This window comes from Brachyhypopomus gauderio, chromosome 5 (genome assembly GCF_052324685.1).
Source record: "Brachyhypopomus gauderio isolate BG-103 chromosome 5, BGAUD_0.2, whole genome shotgun sequence".
NCBI lineage: Eukaryota > Metazoa > Chordata > Actinopteri > Gymnotiformes > Hypopomidae > Brachyhypopomus > Brachyhypopomus gauderio.
Window position 1 is genome coordinate 21841610 of NC_135215.1, and position 22717 is coordinate 21864326.

The window sequence follows — 22717 nt, forward strand, 5'->3', positions numbered from 1 at the left end:
TGGTCATGAGGGCAGGAATCATTTATATACAAAAAACACCAGAAAATAATTTATTCACAATGACAAAGTGACACAGTAGAAACTGAATTAAGTATTAAGTTCTCTTTTTTATATTATTCTCAGATATAAGACTAAGAGTAGTAAATATTTAAAACCAATCAAACTTGGTTACTAGTGATGATAGCAAGGCTGCTTAATTAAAGGAATCTTAGCCATACACATGTACAAGTGTGCTTTAAGCAACTTTCTTCATTAGTCTTCCTAACCATTAACTCTTAAAAAGGAAGAGACACTGCTGGCATTTCAGAACACAAAGCAGTTCTACAGTTTTAGTAATGAAGAGGCACTCTTCTAACCAAACCCAGCTGTCTGATGCAATGGCTGGTTCATAAATCTGTTAAAGCAAGTCCTCTCTCCCTGCCTCCAGAGTCACTCAGGATGAGCACTAACCACGACCTAAACATGACTTTCCCCTGAGGACAACATACATACATACATACATACATACATTATATATATTATATATATATATATATTATATATATTATATATATTATATATATATATATATATATATATATATATATATATATATAAACCTTCCAAAGGTTAAATCGTTTGCAGAAAAGAGATAGGTCTTCATTTTTCATGAAACATACTCAAAACTGGGCCCCAATTCTCTGTTGTACAGTTGTGATCAAATTTATTCAACCCCCAATGCTGCGAAGGGTTTTATGGAATTCAGTGCACATTTGTAATTGTGTTCATAATGAAATCTTACAAGGACTTGTTAAAGAACTAAATGCAACTAAGATAGCATCAATTTTTTTTGTCATAAAGTATTAAATGGCCTTTTTGTGATTTCTTCATTGACACAATTATTCAACCCCTTTACGACTACCACTCCTAAGAACAGAGGTTCATTCCAGTGTTTTCCATCAGGTATTGAAAACATCTGTGGATGTCAACGAGCAGCAATCAAGCATGATAAGCACCAATTAGGCAGATTTAAAAGGACTGTGATACTCAGCTCCTTCTAGACATCTACTGGTGTGTTTCCAAGCATGGTGAAGGCAAGAGAATGGTCCCAGAAGACAAGAGAAGAGGTTATTGCTCTTCACAAGAATGGCAATGGATATAAAAAGATTGCGAAGTTGTTAAATATTCCAAGAGACACTATCGGAAGTATCATTCGCAAGTTCAAGTTAAAGGGCACAGTGGAAACGTTACCTGGTCGTGGCAGAAAGAAGATCCTGACCGCGACTGCTGTGCGCTACCTGAAGCGTAATGTGGAGAAAAATCCCCGCGTGACTGCTAAGGAACTGAAAAAAGACCTGTCAGATGTGGGCACTGAAGTTTCAGCTCAGACAATAAGGCGCGCACTGCATAACGAAGACCTCCATGCCAGAACGCCCAGACGCACCCCCTTGCTGACTCCAAAGAACAAGAAAAGTCGACTGCAGTATTCCAAAAGTCATGTGGACAAAGCCACAACAGTGTACTGTGGTCAGATGAAACTAAATTAGAACTGTTTGGGACAATGGACCAGCGCTATGTTTGGAGAAGGAAGAACCAGGCTTATGAACAAAAGAACACCTTGCCTACTGTGAAGCATGGCGGGGGGTCAATTATGCTTTGGGGCTGTTTTGCTTCTAATGGTACAGGAAAGCTTCAACGTGTGCAGGGTACCATGAATTCCCTTCAGTACCAGGAGATCTTGGAGGAAAATGTGATGGAGTCAGTCACAAACCTGCGGCTTGGGAGACGTTGGACCTTCCAACAGGACAATGAACCGAAGCACACATCCAAGTCCACTAGAGCATGGTTGAACATGAAAGGCTGGAACATTCTAGAGTGGCCATCGCAATCACCAGACTTATATCCAATTGAGAACCTCTGGTGGGACCTAAAGAAGGCAGTTGCAGTGCGCAAGCCTAAGAATGTGACTGAACTGGAGGCTTTTGCCCATGAAGAATGGGCTAAGATACCCATAGGTCGCTGCAAGACACTTGTGTCAAGCTATGCTTCACGCTTGAAAGCTGTCATAACTGGAAAAGGATGTTGTACTAAGTACTAAAAAATAATGTCACTAGGGGGTTGAATAAAACTGATAATGATGTGAGCACAGTAAAGACATTTGTGGTTATTCCATCATAAATATTATGTTATGTTTGTCTAATTTATAAGTGCCTCTTTGATATAATTGTAAATAAGATGACTGAAATGATCAAAATCAATGTCAAACTGGCCAAAACACTTTATTTCAGTGGGGGTTGAATAAATTTGATCACAACTGTATGTTGTAAGTAGGGGTGACCTGCAATAGTCGCTGATTCGACTATAGTCGACTATACCCCCTAGTCGACTATGAACGTCAGTCTAATGTACCATTCTAACTGCATGGGGGTGCCCAAAGATGCTGCTAAGCATTAGTTGTTATATCAAATGTCTTTGTTTTTGTTATATATAGCCTTTTGTCAAATAAAATCATCCTAATTTATGTTAATAAATATTTTTTAATGATATGTGCACATTAACAATAGGCATCTTCCTTACTACACATTAATAAATCACACCCTGCATTTGCACAATCCAAATGAGCGGAGCTGAACACGCTACAAGGCTACAAAAAAACTTCAAAAGTAAGGGAGTATTTTGAAAAAGATAATGATGAATCAAAAGTAAAGTACAAGTTATGTAATCAACGTCTTTCATTTCGCACGACAACCAACATGGCATACCATTTAAAACGCGTACGCAGTTCAGCCTTTTGTCGTTTCGGTCGTGTCTTCTCGTCACGGTGCGTCTCGGCAAGTAGGCCTATAAAATTTTTTTGTTGTTGTTTGCTTTTTAAACCCCGTTACTTCAACCTTTACTTGTAATTTTTTTTGCTGTTGTGTGGCAATTTTTTAATATTTTCAGGCAGGCATATTTTATCTAAAATATTTTTGACATTTTGGACAGTGCCTGTCTGACAGTTCGATATGCGCACTGACGGTGACTTTTTTTTGTTAATCCAATAGAGCACCTTTAGGATGTGGTGGAATGGGAGATTCGCATCATGGATGTGCAACCGACAAATCTTCAGCAATTGCGTGATACTATCATGTCAATATGGACCAGACTCTCTGAGGAAGGTTTCCGCTACCTTGTTGAATCTATGCCATGAAGGATTAAGGCAGTTCTGAAGGCAAAAGGGGGTCCAACCCAGTACTAGCAAAGTGTACCTAATAAAGTGACTGGTGAGTGTATAATAGCCTTACAACTAGAGGTGTATTCAACTAAGGATTTTCATAGTCGAACCTGATTCGTTAGATTTTCCCTTTAGTCGACTAATAGTCGAATCAGGGTTATTTATTTATTTATTTATCTAGAGCACCTTAAACGGGATCCCGTTTTCATTCAGGACTTTTTTCCACTTTAAAGTAAAAACCTAAACATCAGAAAAATGAATAAACATGGCATTATTATGGTTATTATGGTTGGCATTATTCAGCTTTTATTTATTCACTTATTTATTTTTTAATGAAACGTTAGAGAACATTAAGATCTGGTGTCTGTGGAGGCCATTCAAGTAAAGTGAACTCATTGTTGTGTTCAAGAATCCAGTCTGAGAGGATTCGCGCTTTATGACATGGAGCGTTATCCTGCTGGAAGTAGACATCAGAAGATGAGTACACTGTGATCATAAAGGGATGGGCATGGTCAGCAACGCATCAGGTAGGCTGTGGCGTTGATACGATGCTCAATTTGCACCGACAGAACTGCCACTCACTGGATATTTTCTCTTTTTCTGACCATTCTCTGTAAACCCTAGAGATGGTTGTACGCGAAAATCCCAGCAGATCAGCAGTTTCTGAAATACTCAGACCAGTCCGTCTGGCACCAACAACCATGCCACATTGAAAGTCCCCAATCTGATGATCTGTTTGAACTACAGCAGATTGTCTTGGCCATGTCTACATGCCTAAATGCATCAAGTTGCTCCCATGTTATTGGCTGATTCAACATTTGCGTTAATGAGCAGCTGGACAGGTGTACCTAATAAAGTGGCCGGTGAGTGATGGCATCTGTATTTGTTCTATCTATATGTGGAAGCTTACGTTTTACTGTTATTAGTGCTGCAGTCTTGCTCTAGGTGAAAGTTGGTTAATTACTGTATTAGTGTACCTGAATTCAATTTCTAGTACAGCCTAAAACTCACTGCAGTTGAATAAAAAAATTACGTTGTTGCTCGTAAATCTTTCCGTGCGCTCCAATATTTTTGATGTCTGGAGCACCAGTGTTCGTTGGCAAAAAGCTTACGATAGAGCCCTTTAAAGAGCGGGCTGGAAAACAGTGAACCCATCCTTTACTCTGGATTCTAACCGCTCAGATGTATCACACCACAATTAAGTTACATATGAACACATTTAATTAATAAATTCACATGAAAAAGGTTATGACACATAGCTTTAACAGAATGTGTTGCTAAACCCTTTGCACACTACACATGTATGACTTCTTACTTGAAACGCGTTCTCTCCTCCAGTTCAGCAGGGGGCTCCTCCGTGATGAGGCTTACCAGCTCCTGCATGCAGTGGTCCTGGGAGAGGAAGAGCAGGAGCCGGCGGTTCTGGGCCTTACACTCCTGCAACACATCTTCCTCCTCCATAAGCTCTCTTAGAGTCACGTCCTCCCGATCCAGCAGCTGGTCAATGTGGGAGGTGGTGTGCAGGTCAAACTTCCAGAACATAGTGGTGGCGGGAGGAGGAAGCACAGACCTGGACACAGAGCCAAAGTGCCAGTGGAAATGTGCTCAACATCCAAGTCCCAGCCAAGCATCAAACCAATCAATATTGCAGTAGAAACACTCAAGACGAACATCACAGATCTTGACAGTCATTACATGAGATGAAAACTCTCGTCAAAGTATATACCAAAAGAAATTGAAAGGGAGGAATGTCAAAACATTTTAATACAACAACGTATATTTATATAAAATACATAAAACTGATCATTTTTTAAGATTTATGAGTTTAATTATAAAAAAATATATCAACTCCATTAAAAACTACAACAGAACATTATAGAGTGCACAAAGTAAAAAAGGAGCTGGGGAGTCAAGGCAATCAAGACATGTTTATTGTTTGTCATTAGAATCCTTCTATCATCCATCAGCTGAACTGCTATAAATGTGATGTCTTGCAAGCAAATGACATTTTCTGTGAACAGAATGAGTTACCAGCAGATGAAATCAGTGAGTCCTTAATTACACCTCCTCCACAAGCAGACAGGCATTTGAGTGGCAAAATGCAGACAGCAAGGAGCGGCCTGGCATGAATCAGCATGGGGTCCACTTCTCACCAAGGCCTCCTTAGTACACAGGCCTTAGAAGGACACTGGGAGAGGCCAAGAGGTATGAAAAAAGTGGGAGGGAAAGTGTTGAAAAAAATGCATCATATAAAAATGTCAGACCAAGCATTAAAAATAACAAACTCTGCATTAAAATGTTAAAACAAACATTAACTAAAGTCTGAAACAATACAAAAATAACAGGCCTACAGTCTGCATAGGCCTACGCTGCAAATTATTTGAGAGGACTGTACAACTCATTTCCTTGCCAACAATAAACATGCACACACAGGCGCACGCACATACACTTCCTCTGGATCTTCTGCTTCAACACGTAGGCTAAGAAATTTTATTCAACTTGTTTTGTGTATCACAGCACTAATGCAAAAATAAAGCAATCATAAATCTCTTGTGGGGAAAAGGTCACACTATCTGACACAATATCCATTCCAAAGGAAGCATTCACCATCACCACAATTCATGTACATATGGTACACTCAAGGCAGCAGCTGGTAGATGTTTCCTTAAGTATTAAACACCCGGTGATGACAAATGAATGGGCCATTATGGAAGACCAGACAAGGCCCACTAACTGGTACACAACTGTAGAAGGCTCATAACTGACCATCCAAAATATGTCAAAAAAGGGTTAAAATACCTTTTCCTGCTTTTATGTGGACATCTTACAGACTTACACACCAAAGTGTCCATCTTGCAAATATTATAATGTGTAGCTAACAGGAATGCAAAGAGCGTTCTTAGTTATATTCCAACAGGAAAGAAATCTAAAATAGAACAGTGAACTGGTGATTTTAAACAATAAAGGCCATAAGGTACAGACCTGAACAAAATTAAGAAGAATGATATTAGCAAGAACCTGGGGCAGCAGTTAAGAGCAAAAGCAGCAGCCAATTATTGCACAACTTGCCATTGTCCAGAAAAGGCTTACTTGGGAAATTGATACTGTAACAAACTGACCACTGGACCTATATGCAATGTTTATGCTTCACAGAAAATATTTAAAAGCGCCAGTATACAAGAGTGAATTTATTCAGTAGTTATAACATTTTAAGTGTTGACATTTTTAGAGGAAAACCGAATATTTTAAATGCAAATAAATTAAAACTGCATTTTAAAAATTTGAATACTTCTGAAATATATTAGCTTTGACGATGAAAACTGATGTAGTTACTAATGTTTACAAAGTTGAAACAGACATGACAGTATCATGACACAACTTATGAATAATGAGCTCTTTGACGTATAAGTAGTTCAACAATTCAACTTCAACAAACAACGCACGCTTAGGTCTGCAATATTGTTGTTATAAATTACCATAACTGTTATTTGAAGGAAATAAATTTGTTACACCTCCAGCTATCTTAAGTCCGTACAAGTTCTACCAGAAACACGAGGCCTTTCTAAGCCAGGTTGCTAGCCAGCAAACGAAAAGCAATATTCAATCATCGTTAGCTAGCATGCTAGTTACTGAAACTTACTGACTTGCGAGCGAGGTAGCCTTTTTATAAGTTTAGGCTCAACAGACTCGCGGTGTGTGTGTGTGATTCAATTCAATTTTATAGCAAATACAATTGGGTGGGGGATCGTCTGAAGCCAGTGCCTTTAGTTAGTTCCCTTACGTTAGCTGATCAACAACGTTTGAGAAGTTGCTAGCTAGCGTCACGTCCCAGCTAGCAAAACTCAAGTTTCAAGTAATGCAACGATTGCCTGACCGTCGGATAATATGACGGGTAACAAGACGTTAGAAATCCGACCACATGTCTGGAGAGATGAGCCAACAAGCAACGCTGAATCGACATCCCTTTGATTTTGCACAAACTTACCTCCAGCTCAAGTGTTGGGTTGATTTCCTACCTAGCTTCAGCAGACAAACCTATTTGTTTTGCTTGTAAAGCTAACTAGCTAGCTGGCTAGCAGTAACGTTACTACAACTACTCAGTTGATTTCGTTCATACGGCCTTCCAAGAACCAGCTATCTCTCCAAAAGATTCAACATTGTGTACTGTCTTTCTTACACCTTTCGATATAAAAAAATCATATAGCTAACAGGTTCGACAGACCCAGACGCTCACATGCAAGGCAAGGAGAAAAAAATCGGTCATATTTTGGATTCAAAATGGCGAGCTCCGTCACGCGGGCGCGTTCCGTCACGGGGACGCGCACTGTAATTATTCACTGTACGAGGACGACGCGCGCTTGATTTGTTCACCGACGGCCCTCTTCGCAGGAGGGCGCTAACAACCCCGGTCTTCAACACCAACAGTGGCGGGGAGAGCTGCCTGGTGAGAATGAGAGGGAATGATAAGTCGTGATGGATCCCCTTGACAGCCCCGAATCTATTAAGGACAAGTTTGAAGCGGCAGCATCAGCCGGAGAGACGTCGCCGTATCTGCCGTGGGCCCGGTTCTCTACTTGGCTGGAGTGTGTGTGCGTGGTTACCTTCGACCTCGAGCTCGGCCAAGCCATAGAGGTATCGGCATTAGACGGGTCCGCCGGTTAGATAACCAGCTACTTGTGTTCGGTGGTTCTGCACCTGCCTCACTAGAAGTGTTAAAATAGCCGGATAATACTAGGTACATTTAAGAGTGTATATGACTCTCTAGCTAGTTAGGTGGCTAGCTAAAAACGAATAGATTAAACAAACAATTGTCCCGTATTTGACATTGGAAATAAGTAGAACGGTTTGGTCTGCGTTTTTAAATTAACCCACATAGCTAGGTAAATATCCAGCTAGCCACCCACTTAATCACAAATGCAAGAGCATCCCTGCACATATTGCGAACTGAAACGCTTTCTTTTATTTGCCAGCTTGTTTATCCACATGATGTGCAGCTAACAGAGAAGGAGGTGGGTTTTGTTTGTCCAATTCTTGGCTTTTGGACAGTATCCTGCATTATTATCTGCATTTAAAACGTTTTACTTTCTTTCTCAGAAAACGAGCCTTTGCTACTTATCCTTTCCTGACTCGTACTCAGGTAAGATTACAGAGGTAAGGCTGTAGCCGAGGGGTCTCTGCTGAATGATCAAGACTTGACTGTCTGGCCTGCATTAGATAGATTAAAGCTTTTGAGCTTTATTAGAACATACATTTTTTAAAAGAACATAAATAGAACATAATTTTTTCAGATATTACTCTTAAATTAAACCCACCGATATGACAACAAACATATTTAAATTAATATGTGTGGACTGTTACAAATACAGAATTTCCTTTATATCCAATTAACACTATCACAGAAAACAGTCCTTGCTTTTAACTTGAGATATGTAATTTATTATTATTATTACTTTAAATAGAGACTAGACCTCCAAGTCAAGTGTGAGACTCATGTTTGTGTATGGCGTGCTAGCATTGTTAGGGTAACAGTTTTCAGTGCCTCTCTATACCAGACTCAATCACAATCTTGTTTCACAGGACACCTTGGAGACACACAGTTCAGCTTTAGGCTTCGGCAGTCTGTGGGACGAACCAGTGGCTTGTGGTTTGGAGAGGAGGATGACTACAACAGGGATGCACCACTGACACTGCAGGTAAGAAATCTGGTATAGTTGAGGAGATGTGATCAACCATTTTTTCTGTATTTGCAGCAGTTGTGCTCAAGTTTAGAATGGTGGTTTCAGACAGGCTCAGTGTTCTTCTCACTACTTCTGTATTTGTATCATTTTGTTAGAAGGAACTGGCACATTTCTACGGCTATGTGTACTTCAGACAAGTCAAAGATATCTCCGTCAAAAGGGGTTATTTCCAGAAGGTGAGTGCAAGAGTTGAAATAGCTTAAAATATTTATGCGTAAGCAGGAACCTTCTCACTAAGGGGTGTTACAACATAGGATTCATGGAATGGAACATATATTTTGAGATATGACAGTCTTTGAGATCAGACAGTCTCAGTGAATTTACCTTTTGCTGAGTTACTTAAATATTACTGTTAAAGTTTTTTTGTAAACATCCTTTAGATGTAGATCAAGACAATCAGGGTTCATAATCAGGATTATAAATTTGTTCAGCCCTCATAGTTCTGTAGCCGGTGACAGGAGAACAGATTCACAACACACGGGTGTCAGGAAAGAGTTCTAAGGTTTAATGATAATACATGTAGTTGAAGAAGAAGAAGAATGCCTTTATTGTCATTATACACATGTACAATGAGATTGAAAGCTTTCCCTTTTTCAGTGCAAACATACAGAATAAAAAAAGTAAAAGAAAAAATTATATATTTTTATTTTTTATAAATATATATATATATATATATATATATATATATATATATATATATATATATATATATATGTGTGTGTGTGTGTGTATTATATATATTTTTTTCACTATAGAACAATAAAAATTAAATACAATAAAGGTGCAGAGGATTTCCAGTTCTATGTACAGTTATAGGATAATTCATAGTTAAATACAGAATAAAGATGTGTCTTAACACAATTGGGTAAGAATAATAAAACATGTAAGATTGGTGTTCTTATCAGGAGAGGAGGTACACGACTGGATCTAGGGGTAGTGGACAAATACAGGGAGAGAGAGAGAGACAGATGGGGAGAAAGAGAAATTCTAACTGAGGAGCAGAGACACATAAGGGAGTGAACTGAATATCAGAATGTTCTGATTGAGGAACGCAGACAGTAAATCACAAATTCCCTTACAATTACTCTACATAGTTATTTAGAAGATGCAATTGGTCAGTGCAGGCACAACCACAGGTAAATAAATTAAAGAGCAGTTTACCTTGGACTTGGACATGTAACATGCCACTAATCTGTTCTATTGTCAATGAAATGCCAGATGTTGGGCAATAGAAGTAACTGATTTTTAGATATCCTGTGGTTTTAAGTCCTGATTTTGCAACTTGACAGTAATTACATCCTGTCGTTACATTTTTTTGACAATGAAACACATCAAAAGTTCAAAAAGGTTTCTTTAAATTGTACCATATATTGATAAAAAAATGTTTAACTACCTTATATATAGCTCCATGCATTATTTTCCAGTCTAGTCCAGTTCTGTTACTGGGCTTTTGCTTACAGCCCATACATAAACAATCAAATATTTAATATATTGTTAAATGTCTAATTTGTGGAAATACTCAGAACTCGAATGGCCAGTCTAGAGCCAGAAATATCTTACAGACTAAGGTATTTTTAATAAAAACAGTAGGCACAAGTAAAACTGACCCTTTTGTTTGCTCTGTCCCAGTCACTGGTCCTGGTGTCCAGACTGCCATATGTGCAGCTGTTTCAGTCCCTCCTGCAGATTATTGCTCCTGAGTACTTTGAGAAGCTAGAGCCTTGTCTCGAGGCAGGTAAGAACAGCTGGACATTATTTCATGTAGTAAGTTGTGTGTGTGTGTGTGTGTGTGTGTGTGTGTGTGTGTGTGTGTGTGTGTGTGTGTGTACGTGTACTGAGATGTAGACAATAAACAAAATATATATAGATTTTAATATTTTGCATTTGCCTAACTGCTAGTCTAAATAACTCTTAGAAATTTGAATACATTTTTAACTAATCTTGTATTATTGTTGTTATTATTATTATTTATTTGCCAATTTCTGGTCTCCAAAACCTTTTATGTTTTTAATTAAAGCTGTAAATCTGCAGTCCTCCAAGCAGGGTGGTATCAACAGTACATACACTAAGTTTATTGTATACATATACTAGCATTTTTTTTTGTTACACCCTTACTTTTGACTTTAGGTTGCCATTACAATTAGTCAAGCATATCTGCTCGATTGGTGAGAATTCAGGTGGCTGTGGGGGCCAGACTGTTTTCAGTGTTCTTTTCTGTATAAATAGTTTTGTCAATGTTTTAATGCATGTCTTAGATTGTTATCCTGTTGTGTTGTAATATTCTGTTCAGCAGTTCTTAGTCTGAAGAACCATTGTTTGGTTCCATACTTTTAACCTTGGTTTTAATTTATTTTTCTTTAAGCACTTTATCTTTTAATTAGTAACTCTTCTGTAGTGTGTAATGAGATTGACCAGTGGCCTCCACCTGTGCCAGGGAAGACCCTCAACTTGCCTGTGATGGGTGTCATCATGCAGGTGAGGACTCACTAAATTTATTCAGGGGTATCAGGTTTGTAGCAATACCCAGGCTGGGGCTCAGAAACACAGCTTGTTGAATCACTGAATTATGATTGAATTAACTTGGAAGTTGGGTGGCCCTCATTTAAATTCTAACAATGACAAATTCAGTAGCTGCAGTTTGAAACTTGATGTGACTGTTGTCTCCCCTTCAGAATTTTTAAATTGAACTGATCTACAAATATTTCTTTATGTACTGTTGCATAAGAGGAAAACCCATTACGTGTAACAGGGTGGTGGGGAGGGCAAGTTCAGGTTTTGCAGATTTTCTCTTTTCTTTTAACAATTTCAAGGCCATTTAACTGATATTTGCAGAGATGATGTTATGTCTGTGGTCCATCTAATGCTTCATTTTCAGGTCAGGATTCCTTCAAAGGATGACAAAGCAGGGGGAAGTCCTACCAGACAGGGACAAAAGGAGGTCAGCATAGTTCTTAAGTGTAAATAGAAAAATCAGTAGGCATGCTAAGGTTGGATGTCACTTGATTCCTTCTTTCTTTCTGTGGTTAGAATCTTCTCCCAGCTCCAATGGTTCTCCCTACTGTCCATGAGCTGGATCTTTTCAAGTGAGTGTGATGCTGTCTGCTTACATGTGCTGTATGTGGTTGTTTAACTATCAAGTAAATAAGGCACTGACCAGTGTAACTTTGACCTAATCAGGTGTTTCCAGTCTATCCTCATTCACCTCCAGATGCTTTGGGAGCTGATGTTGCTAGGAGAGCCGATGGTTGTCATGGCACCCTCTCCTACCATCTCCTCGGAAACTGTACTGGCCCTAGTGAGGTATGGTCGGTATGTTGCTGCTTTTGCCTGCCTGGACTGTGAGACTGAGCTGAGAGAAGAAAGGCACCCAGATTTACATCACATGTTGATTTGATTATCTGCTTAGATTCTTATGTGGTCAGTCATACTAAAACATGTGATGCTGTTTGGTTCCTGGGTGTTCTCTCATAGCTGCTGAGGGAAATGGTTCAGCACATGACATTTCTCTTTTGTTCCAGCTCCATCAGCCCCTTGAAGTACTGCTGTGATTTTCGCCCTTACTTTACTATCCATGACAGTGAGTTTAAAGAGTACACTACCAGGACTCAGGCACCGTAAGCATATTGACCTTATAAACACTCATGCAAATGAAACTACCGCGCTAGTTAAACTTCCGAGGATTTGCATATGTCCTGTTGGTGCATCTTATTGTGTGTTTGAAATTGAGTGCTGACTTGATCTCATCCTTCCACATGTATTTTTTTGCACCCAGGCCTAATGTAATCCTTGGCGTTACTAACCCCTTCTTTATCAAGACCTTCCAGTTCTGGCCTCACATCTTGCGCCTTGGGGATCTAAAGATGTCCGGTAAGGATGTGCTGCTTCTGAATCCTTTGATTCTCCTGAGATGGTTATGCCCTGTTATACCTTTTGTTTAATTAATAACTTTCTAATTTCAGGAGATTTACCAAAGCAGGTAAAGGTTAAGAAATTGTCCAAGTTAAAGACACTGGACACAAAACCAGGTACATGATTCTGCCAAACTTAGTCATCAAGTACATAAACATCTGCCTGTATTTATGTCCCTTCTCACACTTTGTTTGCTTTTATATATGCATCAAGGTATATACACAGCTTACAAAACATTTCTTCATAAAGACAAAGCCCTCATCAAGCGACTTCTAAAGGTAGGTTAGAACTGTGGGTGATCACGCAAATCCGTGAAGCGTTCCACATTTTGAACGGCAGCACATCTAAATTTACGTGATGCAGCAGCCACTCTGGGTTCTCGGTGCTGTACACTGGGGCCCCAGGGGAACTTAAATTTCCCACTCATGAGATCAATTAAGTATATTGAATTGAATTGAATTAAAATGGTCATATACAATTTCCTTGTCATGTTCTCTCTTTCTTTCTCCCTGTCTCTAGGGAATTCAGAGGAAAAGGCCTTCAGAGGTACAGAGTGCCATCCTGAGGCGATATCTGTTGGAATTGACACAGAGTTTCATCATTCCACTGGTGAGGGCCCTTTTCGATCATTACTGGCCTCATATGAATTACTTGTTACATAATTAAGACTGCTAAGAGAAAAAAGTCCCTTATAAGATCATTGGGGTGAGACTTCTGCTGTAACTACCACCACACCTGTCTGATTTAACAGGAGCGGTACTTGGCCAGTCTGATGCCACTGCAAAGATCTGTGACTCCATGGAAGGTTAATTACAGTACAGTATAGTCCATCCATTCACTTATTCACTCACTCAGGTTTGGAACTATTTAAACAAGCTTCAAAAATGGATTCCTCTGATTTTTGAAGAATTAATTCAGGAGACAATCAAGCAGATCACACTGTCTGAGAAAGTTGGAGATGTGAAAGTGTAGAGAACCTGAAGGTGTTTGTGTTAATCTGTCAGACCCCTCCTCAGATCCGCCCCTTCAGTCAGGATGAGTTCATGGCCACTGTGGAGCACTCGGGGCCACAGCTTACCTCTATGCTCAAAGGGGACTGGATGGGCCTTTACAGGTACCACGCTGTCCCTTAGTGTGACTGCAGTGGGTTGATTTGCTTCACTGGTTCATTTGTTGGTTAAAAATGAATGAATGCAGTTTCATGTCTAACCAGAGCAGTATTTTACTTATAGACAGGTTGCCACTACAATGGAGTGAGATATACAGTACATATGGTGGACTCCGAATCAGTAATCATGTGCAGATGTCTTCTCATCTTTTAAGGCGATTCTTCCGCTCTCCTAACTTTGATGGCTGGTATCGTCTCAGACACAGGGAAATGACACAGAAAGTGGAATGCCTTCATTTAGAGGCCATCTGTGATGCTGTAAGTACTGACACCAAACCAAGACAGGCACAGTTTATTAGAACTGCCGGTTCAGTAGATTAGACTCTGTTTAAACATATCAAGATTGTTCTTTGCGGATGACTTATCTTATTATTGCAATTTTCAGGATCTGCTGAGTTGGACCAAAGATAAGTCTGAGGTGGAGATTGTTGACCTCATTTTAAAATTACGGGAGAAACTGGTTAGTGATGACACTGATATTTCAGCACTTTTATTGTGTTATCAGTATAATTTAGCATCATTGGGACCATTTGCTTGTCTAGTACATTAACAGGAAGTAACACCAAGAGTTGACATGACCAATTCTTTAGTTTGATAGCTGTTGCTAAGCTGTCATTATTAAGTTGACCCAGTCAGTCAGCATCTCGATACATAAAGGTAAACTCTAGGGCTTTGTTAACAATGCATGCACCCTGGGACAGGGACTGTGAAATGATGATTAAGGTTGAGCTGGATTGATGTAAAAAAAAAATTTATATGATCTGATTGTTCAGTCAGTGGTTGTGTGCCGCAAATCAAGAGACGCATCAGATTTCAGGACCACATACGGCCCAAATTTGAACCTCTGTGTTTTACTGTTGATACACAAATGTGTCAGCACATTTACCTGCAGTCTGAACACAATCTAAAAAGTTGTGTCAAGATTTCAGGAACCTGTGTTCTTTAGAAAGTTTTTGTGCACTTTTCTAGGTAGATCATAACATTGCATAATTACACATGTAACCCAGGGCATATCCTCCACCGTTATCCTCCATTTCATTTTTTTGAAATGGTAACTATTTGAACATTTTGCTTTTGTGTAGTAATTAGCTACTGCATTCTTTTTATTTGAATGTATAGAATAATACACCTTAATTCACATTTTCTGTGAAAGAATGGAACTAACTGGGTTTCTTTCCCACGTGCCAGATCAGAGCTCGTAAGCTCCAACTTCCTGTGAAGGACGAGCTCCTGGAGAAAATGGAAAGCTACATTCAGACTGTGATCAGCTCCCTGCCTGAGGACCTGCAGACAGTACTGCACAAACACTGATAAAGAGGCCATTCTGCACCCATATACATGCCTGTCACCGGAGGAGTGACACCCGGGAAACAGAGCTTCTTACATGGACTATCAGCTGCAGTTACCAAGAGACTGAGGGACAGACTCGCAGACTGCAGTGTCTTTAAACGCAGCATCTGTACACTGAACAGACACCACCCAACAAACTGACTAGGAGGTAAACCTTGAAAGATTCTATAAAAACTCGTCAAAAAAGGCTTGTTGCTATGATGAATCAAGAAGGATCTTGAGTATAAGGTTTCTTAGAAAGCCCACTTCTGTATATTCTCTTTCTAGTCATTTACAAATAAAGGTAATATTACAGACGCAGTACTTGTCCCCACCATGACACCAATTTTAACACATTAAGATTACTTGCAGTAATGTGAATATTTGCAGTATCTGATTTAAATTAAAAACCTGTGGGAAAGCTCTCAAAGCAATTTTTCAGATGTCTTTAATGCCTATGATTTATTACAGTGCTCAGAGAACACTCAGAGGGAACATTTGAGGTGGGTCAGTGCACTTAGCCAACACAGCAAATACGCCACTTGTGTTGTCAAGCAGTGTTTGGAGAATGAGTGCTCTTGCAGGTCTGAATTGATGTAAAATAAGAAAATATTAAACATTACAGCTGGTTGTATTTTCAATTACAGACATGCTCACAGTTTTGTGACAGTTTTTTTTTCTAATGAAAACTTTTCCAGAGTAGACTCTGCTGTTTCAAAAGAAAATGTAAAAAAAAAAAAAAAGTATTGTTTGTTTGTTTTTTTTTTTTTTTTTTTTTGTCTTTTAGTATTTTACTCATCCAGAAGGGAGGTGGCCTTTTATGCTACTGAAGAACAAATAACGTAAGTTTAAATAACTTCAGCAGATACATCTTCGTGTTACAACTGTCACTATAAAGACATTTTTACCCCAGAACTGTTTTAACATATGTTAAACCTATTTATTTAACATACTTGAGTCATCATTACATATCTGAACTCCAGTTAAGTTGAACTTTCAGAACAGTAATATTGATGTTGTACATGGCTCAATTCATGCTCAATATTACTTGTAGCTTGGTAAATGATAGCATCTAAAGCCTGAGAATGTTTAAGAATATTAAACAACAGCCAGTTAAGAGCAGTAGGTGAGGAATGTCACATGGTGGTGGGATGTGAAGAGAAAAACATTATATATACAAACACACACACACACAGTAACACACTTATGTTTACACCTTTGTTTGTGGCCTGTTTGTCACCGTTGTTCTCAAAAGTGTCACGCTGCTCAAGGCTACCTTTTCAAAATGGACTTAGGATTTAGATCATAAGAAGTAAATCAAATAAGATACGTTTTGTTTTGCTGGAGCATTGTGTTATTATTGTATAATCCTTTACTTTTGTAACTGTACATAACTTGAATTAGCCAGTTTCAACTATTAATAGTATTGTTTAGAAATGCACCACTTTAGTAATAAAATACACCAGTTTGTAAATATTGCTTCTTATGGTTTGTGGTGTCTGCTTAAGTGGATGTGCCAGTGTTTTTCTGAATTTTCTGAATATCTGCTTTGCATACATGCATGCATACCATGGCTGCTACAATTTGAGCCTGTATTTTATTTTTTGACATATTAGTTACACCTCAAAAAATACCCATACATGAGCTGAATGCAGTACATCTGAACAGGGCATTGAGTTGTATTCATGATGGTGCTCTACTATTGGGGACTTAAAAGATGTGTTGCAGTAAAAGTATATAAAATCTACTTTTTCATACAATCCTTTTACAATTGCATACAATATCCTCAGACTTCTGTTGTATAATTGCAAACGTTCCTAAGATACTGAAATATTCTTTGATGACTCTCACGTCCATCTCTTATGTATTTGTTATGTATTCTGTTTTGTGTTTTCTGTAAGAGTGTCAGTCAAGGATATTCATCTCATATTTGCATTGTAATGTATGCTTGAGTGTGCTAATGAAAACATGCTGGAAATTAATAAACGTGATGCTGATGTTTCATACATCCTTGTATTGGCAAACATTTTAACCACTATGGAATGAGAATTGTGCCACCCCAAATTAGGAATCTTAATTTGACATTTTCATAATATATTTGCTGAGTTTGTTTTTTCGTTTTAATTTGTGCATAAGAGTTTGAAACAAACTGATGACGTAACAAATTACTGATGACGCAGTAATTCACAACATGCTTTTCAAAGTCACATCCAATTTATCACATTACATTTATGGGCAAATAAAAAAAACACCATATCTCAACCATTCAGAAATGCAGATGCTGCCAGTCTGACAGTGGAAGTTAAAGACTTGTCCTAACAGCTTTAGGTTGCTGTAGAACATAGACTACACTCAATCCCCCCAGATATAGCGTGTTAGTTAATCTAAACATCTGAATCTGACATGTGTTGAATGGTTTTACATTTGAAACCTTTACACATATCGAATGCAATTTTACGTGAAATTAATTTCATACAAATTATAAAATGATAATCACCATGACAAGAGCTCCTTTATCCTTAAGAAAATAGACATTATTTATTTTTAACCAAAGTCAAACATACATTTGACTACTAGTAGATACAATATATGATCCTTTTTTAAAGTAAAAAAAAAATAAATAAATAAAAAAACTAACAAATATACAGTAAATAGTTCCTCTCCCCTGAAATGGCTTTTTAAGAGATGGAAAAAATGTTATGCAGGGTTGGAAATTACTATCTAAAGCAGAATTCTTAGCTCACTGACTACATGTCTTTTAACACGCTGCATACCCTAATATTCCTATTATGGTAGTTCATTTGTAAATATTGCTTTGTAAGGTCTGTGTGTTTGCTTAAGTGAATGCCGTACTATAAAAATGTTTGAAATTGGCAGTAATGGTTTCACTAGTTCAGGTTGATCAGCAGTAGCCACATGATTTTGCCATTGTGTTAGATGTTTTGATTGTCGTGGTCACGGAGTAATTAATAATAAAAATAAGGAATTCAAGGAACTGAAACAATAAGAGAACTGACATCCTGAACTACCAACAGAACCAGAGGGCAAACGCACTGCACGGTTCATCTTCCACTCTTCATACATTTGATCATCATGACAAAAGGCTTTCTACGATTTCAATCCACCATGTTTGGGCAGGGAGAACATTAATATTACACCCAAGCTACATTTTGCAGTGCAGTAGCTCTTCAATGGTAATGTTACCTTCATGATCATCTGAAACTTAATATGCATGGAAATGTAGAAAATCTATTCAGTGTTTAATAACAAAACAGGAAAAAATCTGGGCGTTATTAGTCATTTGAAATTCTCTAACTGAGATTCATCAATGCAAATAGCAACTTGGCTTTCGGTGATTTCTTTGGTATTTCTTAATGTTTGTGGAACTACTTACATGCCTGTATACAAGTACATAATGTTAGTTGGTGCATTTCTCCTCTGAGTACAAGGATGTGCAGAGATCTAAATAAACCAAATAATAGTCTTATCTCTTGAAAATGTCGTCCTACAAAATGTCTTTGTTCAGTTAGTAGAGAACAGACATAAGTTTTCCCCTGGAATGCAAAAAGCCACACAAATGTAATAACTGCAAGCTTTAACAGAACAAAAATGTAAAAAAAAAAAAAAAAAAAAACCTTCATAAACTGAACTTACTTATAAGATAGAAAACCATAGTCCTGAAAAACGTAGTCTAACTATTAATTACAAAATAAATAATCTAATATTTCTTTCTGTCACCAACTGCATTTATCATCTCATCCCAGCTGTCCACCAGTTCTGTGCTTGCTGCTTCACAACAACCTGCTTTTCTTGAGGGCTGAAGTGAAGGATGGTCAGGATGGCTGTGAGTGTTTGCTGGCGTCCTCTGGAGTCCTGGAGTGTGAGGAACCTATAGATGACATTCTTAAGGTACTCCAAATTAGCTCCATCTCTGCCTTGGTCGCGCATGCACTTGTCTAGCTGTGCCCGTAGCTCAGCCACCTCCTCCTCATGTTTCTCACCATTGGCAATCAGCTTTCCTTGCAGCTGATGTACATCTTCCTCCATCCGATGTTTCTGCTTGCGCAGGGCAGTGATCTCTACCTCCTTCCGAGCCAGCTGCTCGACATACAGCAGCATGGTGGGCTCGTTTGGCCCGACTAGCTTCAGCGCATGGGTGATGATTTCGCTCTCTTCATCTGCCGGATCGCAGCCTACCACGTCGCCCCCGTCTGCTCCGCCTCCCCTCTCTGCCCCGCCGTCGCTCACACCCCGCCCTCGGTGGCCCCCAAAGCCGACCGCCGCGGAAGCTCGAAACTGCTCCAGCTCCATGTCCTTCTCAGAGAGCAGGGCCATGGTGCGGTCCCGCTGCTTGTGCAGCTCTTCCTCCAGGCACAGGAAGCTGTCCCTGTGCTGAGACTCCAGCTTATCCATCTCAAGTTTATGGGCCTGCTGAAGAGCCATCAGGCCCTGCTGCCGCTCCTCCAGCTGACGTTTGTGCTGTGCCTCCGCCTCATCCGACTGGATGCGCAGGTTGATGTACTTCTCTTTCAGCTCGGCCAACTGCTCCCGCACCTCCTCGAGCTCCCGGGCTTGGCTGCCATCCTTTGCGTTCTTGTTCTTCAGAACCACCTGTGCTCTCACTTTGTAGCGCTCAAATTCCTCCTTCAACTGCCGCAGCTCCTGTTGGTAGTATAGCACAGAGGCTTTCTCACCGTCCGATGCCTCGCCACCTTGTTCGGCATATCCTTCCATCAGCTTATCGTTCTCCAACGTCTGGTCCTGAGATCGTTGAGCGGCCAACTGCAGCAACATCTTCACTTTCTCCAGCTTGTCCTTCAGCATGTTCACATCCAGGTTCGCTTCATCAATGCCTAGGTCCGACACGGCCGGCCTGGTGCTGGCTGCGATAGCTAAGGTTTTGTTCTCTGTGTCCAACTGAAGGACACGTTCCCGTAGTCTCTGAGCATTCTGTTGGTCCTTTTGCTTGGCTTTCTCGCAAGCACCCAGCAGCTCTGAAAGCTCTGAGACTTTCTCCTCTAGACTGGCCACTCGCCCCTCTTCCAGTTGTGCCTGCTCTCGTAAACGCTCTTCTGCCTGAGTGACCTGGAAAGATGTGTGAACATAACACACTAAAATGAATCGTGCAACCCTTTTGCTTGTATTGTTTAGTGTAAGATGATTTACAAAAAAATTTCATTGACTAACAAAAAACTAAATTATAAATCATTTAGATCTGAAAGAATTTGACTGCATATAAAGTCTATGCAAATTCTATATATCTGTCCATAGAGTTTCATAGTTCTGTGCATCACAGTATATCCATACCTTCCTAATCTCCTGCTGAAGCTGCTGGTTAAAGTGTGCTTTGAGATCGCCAATCTCTTGCTGCAGCTCCGCCACCCGTGGATCAGGTTTACTCCTCTCAGCTTCTGCACACTGTAGGCTCTTTCTCAGTGCCTCACACTCCCGAGTACGATCCCTCAGCTGCTCCTCATAATCCAGCCCTCTGTCCACAGCCTGCATGGTTTCTAATAAGGTCTGACGGGCGTCCTCCAGTCTGAGCTCTGCATCCTGCCTCTGGCTCCTCTCCTCCTGAAGGAGCTTCTGGAGTTCGCGGAGCATCTGGACATGGTCTCCCTGCTCCTGCTCTCGCTCATGCTGCTGGGTGATGACGCGGGCCTTGCTCTCTGCAAGCTGCTCCTGTAAAGCCTGTAGCTCCGTCTGGTGCTGCCTGTGTTCCTCCTCCATCTTTCCCTGCATCTCCTCCAGCTCCTGCTTTATCTTCCTTTTGTCAGCTTGGAAAGAGGCCTCCATCCTAGACTTCTCCTGTGTGACCGTAGCCAAGGAGGTGGTTAGAGTGGACAGCTGAGTCTTGAGTTGGATTATTCTGCGGTCTGCCTCAGCAAGCGCAACAGGTTGTTCCATGCCTGCACTGCTGCTGGAGCTGACACCGCTCTCTGACCCGCTTGCCTCCTCTGACTGCTGGAGAGCGGCCCCTTCTCCAGGGCTGCTCTGGTCTTCCTCTGCAGGGTCTCCCTTCGTGCTGTTGCTAGTCACACTGGTGGCTGTGTCAACAGATGCTGCTGTGTCCATGCTGTCTTCACTATGCTGTGAACAGTGATCATCCACAAGCTCAGAGGAGACTGGGCACTCTGTACGGCCACTGCATCCACCTGAAGACTGAACATTGCTGATCAAGCTGACTTCTTGAGATGTGGTAAGGACGGTCAAGCTAGCTTCCAAAGCTTCTTTTTCCTTCAATAAACTCTTATAGGCTCGGACAACATCTTTCAGTCGGGTCTGATAGTGGATGAGCTGCACTTTCTGGGCCTCAATTGTATCAAGCAGTTCTTTTTTACTTGGGCCTCCACCAAAGCTCATTCCAAACTTCTCCATGTCCAGAACAAACTCACATACACTGTCGTTTCATAATTAAAACAGTAGCTAGAAGATGGAAACTGTGGATGTGTAAAAAAAGGATTAAAATATACCAAAGGTTGGTTCTTGAGTTCCGTTAAAACTATATGACTTTGTCACCACTAATGAATGTTTTATGGTGTACTGGCAAAAGTCCAAATTTAAACGTCACGTAAATTAGATGCTATCATTGTTTGCCACTTGGCAAACAGTGACATAAGTAATAGGTTTGAGGAATGGCAGCCACGCAATTAGCTAGTAAACTGACCTGCAAAAATAGTGTTTAAAGGCATTTGCATCACTAGCGGAAAGTATCTTGACGGCTGCTGTGACGGTTTGCTAACCTAGCTAGCCAAGTGAGCTATCGACAGAGAAAGCTGGCTAGGCATGCTAACCTAGCTATCCCAATAAAGGTTAACAAAAACAGTTCGACACACGAGTTTTCCTTTTAGCAATACATTACTGGTATATTCTTGTCATTCTTATAATTTAATTATTTACACGTATAACAAGCTTAAATACAGTTGTTGTACCTTAAAAGTCTGTTACGTGTCAACAGTTCCCATTTCTGTTCCTGCTTCTTGCCCTCCCGGCCTTTTTAGGAAGTGACGTCGTAGTTTTTGTTGTTTTTGTCTTAAACACAAACGTCAAAATGTATTTAAATTATTCATTACATTTTCAAAACAATCATGTAAAAACCCCTAAGTATAATATAAATTGGATAAGCTATATTGCTCACAGAATGCAAAACAAATAAACAAACAAATAAATATATAAAAACACATTTAAAATAATAAATACATCAAATTAAACAATTTGTGACTATAAAAATAATTTGGCTCTAATCTAAAATAAATATGCTCTGCTCTACTTACATCACCAGTGCAGTTTATAAGCGATTAAATAACGACACTTCATAATATGCTATGGATTTTCGACATTTATCCTCACTTTCAGAAATACAGTATTCAATTAGTATAG

At 39.7% G+C, this 22717-nt stretch overlaps 3 protein-coding genes across 7 annotated transcripts in view; 1 reads left to right on the forward strand and 2 right to left on the reverse strand.

Annotated features, from left to right (window-relative positions):
* ppp6r2a (protein phosphatase 6, regulatory subunit 2a) overlaps positions 1 to 7494 on the reverse strand; it is a 27295-nt gene extending 19801 nt beyond the window's left edge. For both annotated transcript variants that reach the window (XM_077006481.1, XM_077006480.1), the window contains exons 1-3: positions 7179 to 7494; positions 5225 to 5381; positions 4509 to 4763 (exon numbers count right to left, since the gene is read on the reverse strand). In XM_077006481.1, the coding sequence (XP_076862596.1) occupies positions 4509 to 4735 (227 nt within the window). In that variant the 5' untranslated portion in view covers positions 4736 to 4763; positions 5225 to 5381; positions 7179 to 7494. The remainder of the gene's footprint in view (positions 1 to 4508; positions 4764 to 5224; positions 5382 to 7178) is intronic.
* Positions 7495 to 7520: 26 nt separating this feature from the next.
* Positions 7521 to 17343, forward strand: dennd6b (DENN/MADD domain containing 6B). 4 transcript variants are annotated; one of them, XR_013130958.1, is made up of 22 exons: positions 7521 to 7825; positions 8164 to 8202; positions 8288 to 8330; positions 8771 to 8886; positions 9027 to 9107; positions 10561 to 10666; positions 11327 to 11406; positions 11807 to 11869; positions 11959 to 12014; positions 12109 to 12231; positions 12450 to 12545; positions 12704 to 12798; positions 12891 to 12956; positions 13054 to 13118; positions 13360 to 13449; positions 13592 to 13645; positions 13845 to 13954; positions 14164 to 14266; positions 14394 to 14468; positions 15197 to 15506; positions 15809 to 15840; positions 16125 to 17343. XR_013130958.1 is itself a non-coding variant. In XM_077006487.1 (20 exons), exons 1-20 carry the CDS (start codon positions 7667 to 7669, stop codon positions 15317 to 15319), a joined length of 1731 nt encoding a protein of 576 aa, XP_076862602.1. In that variant the 5' UTR covers positions 7521 to 7666; the 3' UTR covers positions 15320 to 16113. The 4 variants fall into 4 exon arrangements, 2 of the variants coding, with proteins under 2 accessions (XP_076862602.1, XP_076862601.1); XR_013130957.1 differs by having other exon boundaries at positions 15197 to 15840; XM_077006487.1 differs by lacking the exon at positions 16125 to 17343 and having other exon boundaries at positions 13857 to 13954; positions 15197 to 16113.
* Positions 17344 to 17434: 91 nt separating this feature from the next.
* Positions 17435 to 22330, reverse strand: gcc1 (GRIP and coiled-coil domain containing 1). Its single transcript, XM_077006485.1, has 3 exons — positions 22270 to 22330; positions 20645 to 21777; positions 17435 to 20422 (listed from the first exon to the last, which is right to left on the reverse strand). Exons 2-3 carry the CDS (start codon positions 21713 to 21715, stop codon positions 19088 to 19090), a joined length of 2406 nt encoding a protein of 801 aa, XP_076862600.1. The 5' UTR covers positions 21716 to 21777; positions 22270 to 22330; the 3' UTR covers positions 17435 to 19087.
* Between the last annotated feature and the right edge of the window lie 387 nt (positions 22331 to 22717).

What these genes read in the sequence shown, in the direction of transcription:
- gcc1 (XM_077006485.1), bottom strand. Translation starts at nt 21,715, where the DNA reads ATGGAGAAGTTTGGAATGAGCTTTGGTGGAGGCCCAAGTAAAAAAGAA. An exon ending in TTCAGCAGGAGATTAGGAAG is followed by an intron (nt 20,423 to 20,644) that starts GTATGGATATAC and finishes ACATCTTTCCAG; the next exon opens with GTCACTCAGGCAGAAGAGCG.
- dennd6b (XM_077006486.1), top strand. Translation starts at nt 7,667, where the DNA reads ATGGATCCCCTTGACAGCCCCGAATCTATTAAGGACAAGTTTGAAGCG. An exon ending in AGAGCCTTGTCTCGAGGCAG is followed by an intron (nt 10,667 to 11,326) that starts GTAAGAACAGCT and finishes ACTCTTCTGTAG; the next exon opens with TGTGTAATGAGATTGACCAG. An exon ending in ACTACCAGGACTCAGGCACC is followed by an intron (nt 12,546 to 12,703) that starts GTAAGCATATTG and finishes TTTTGCACCCAG; the next exon opens with GCCTAATGTAATCCTTGGCG.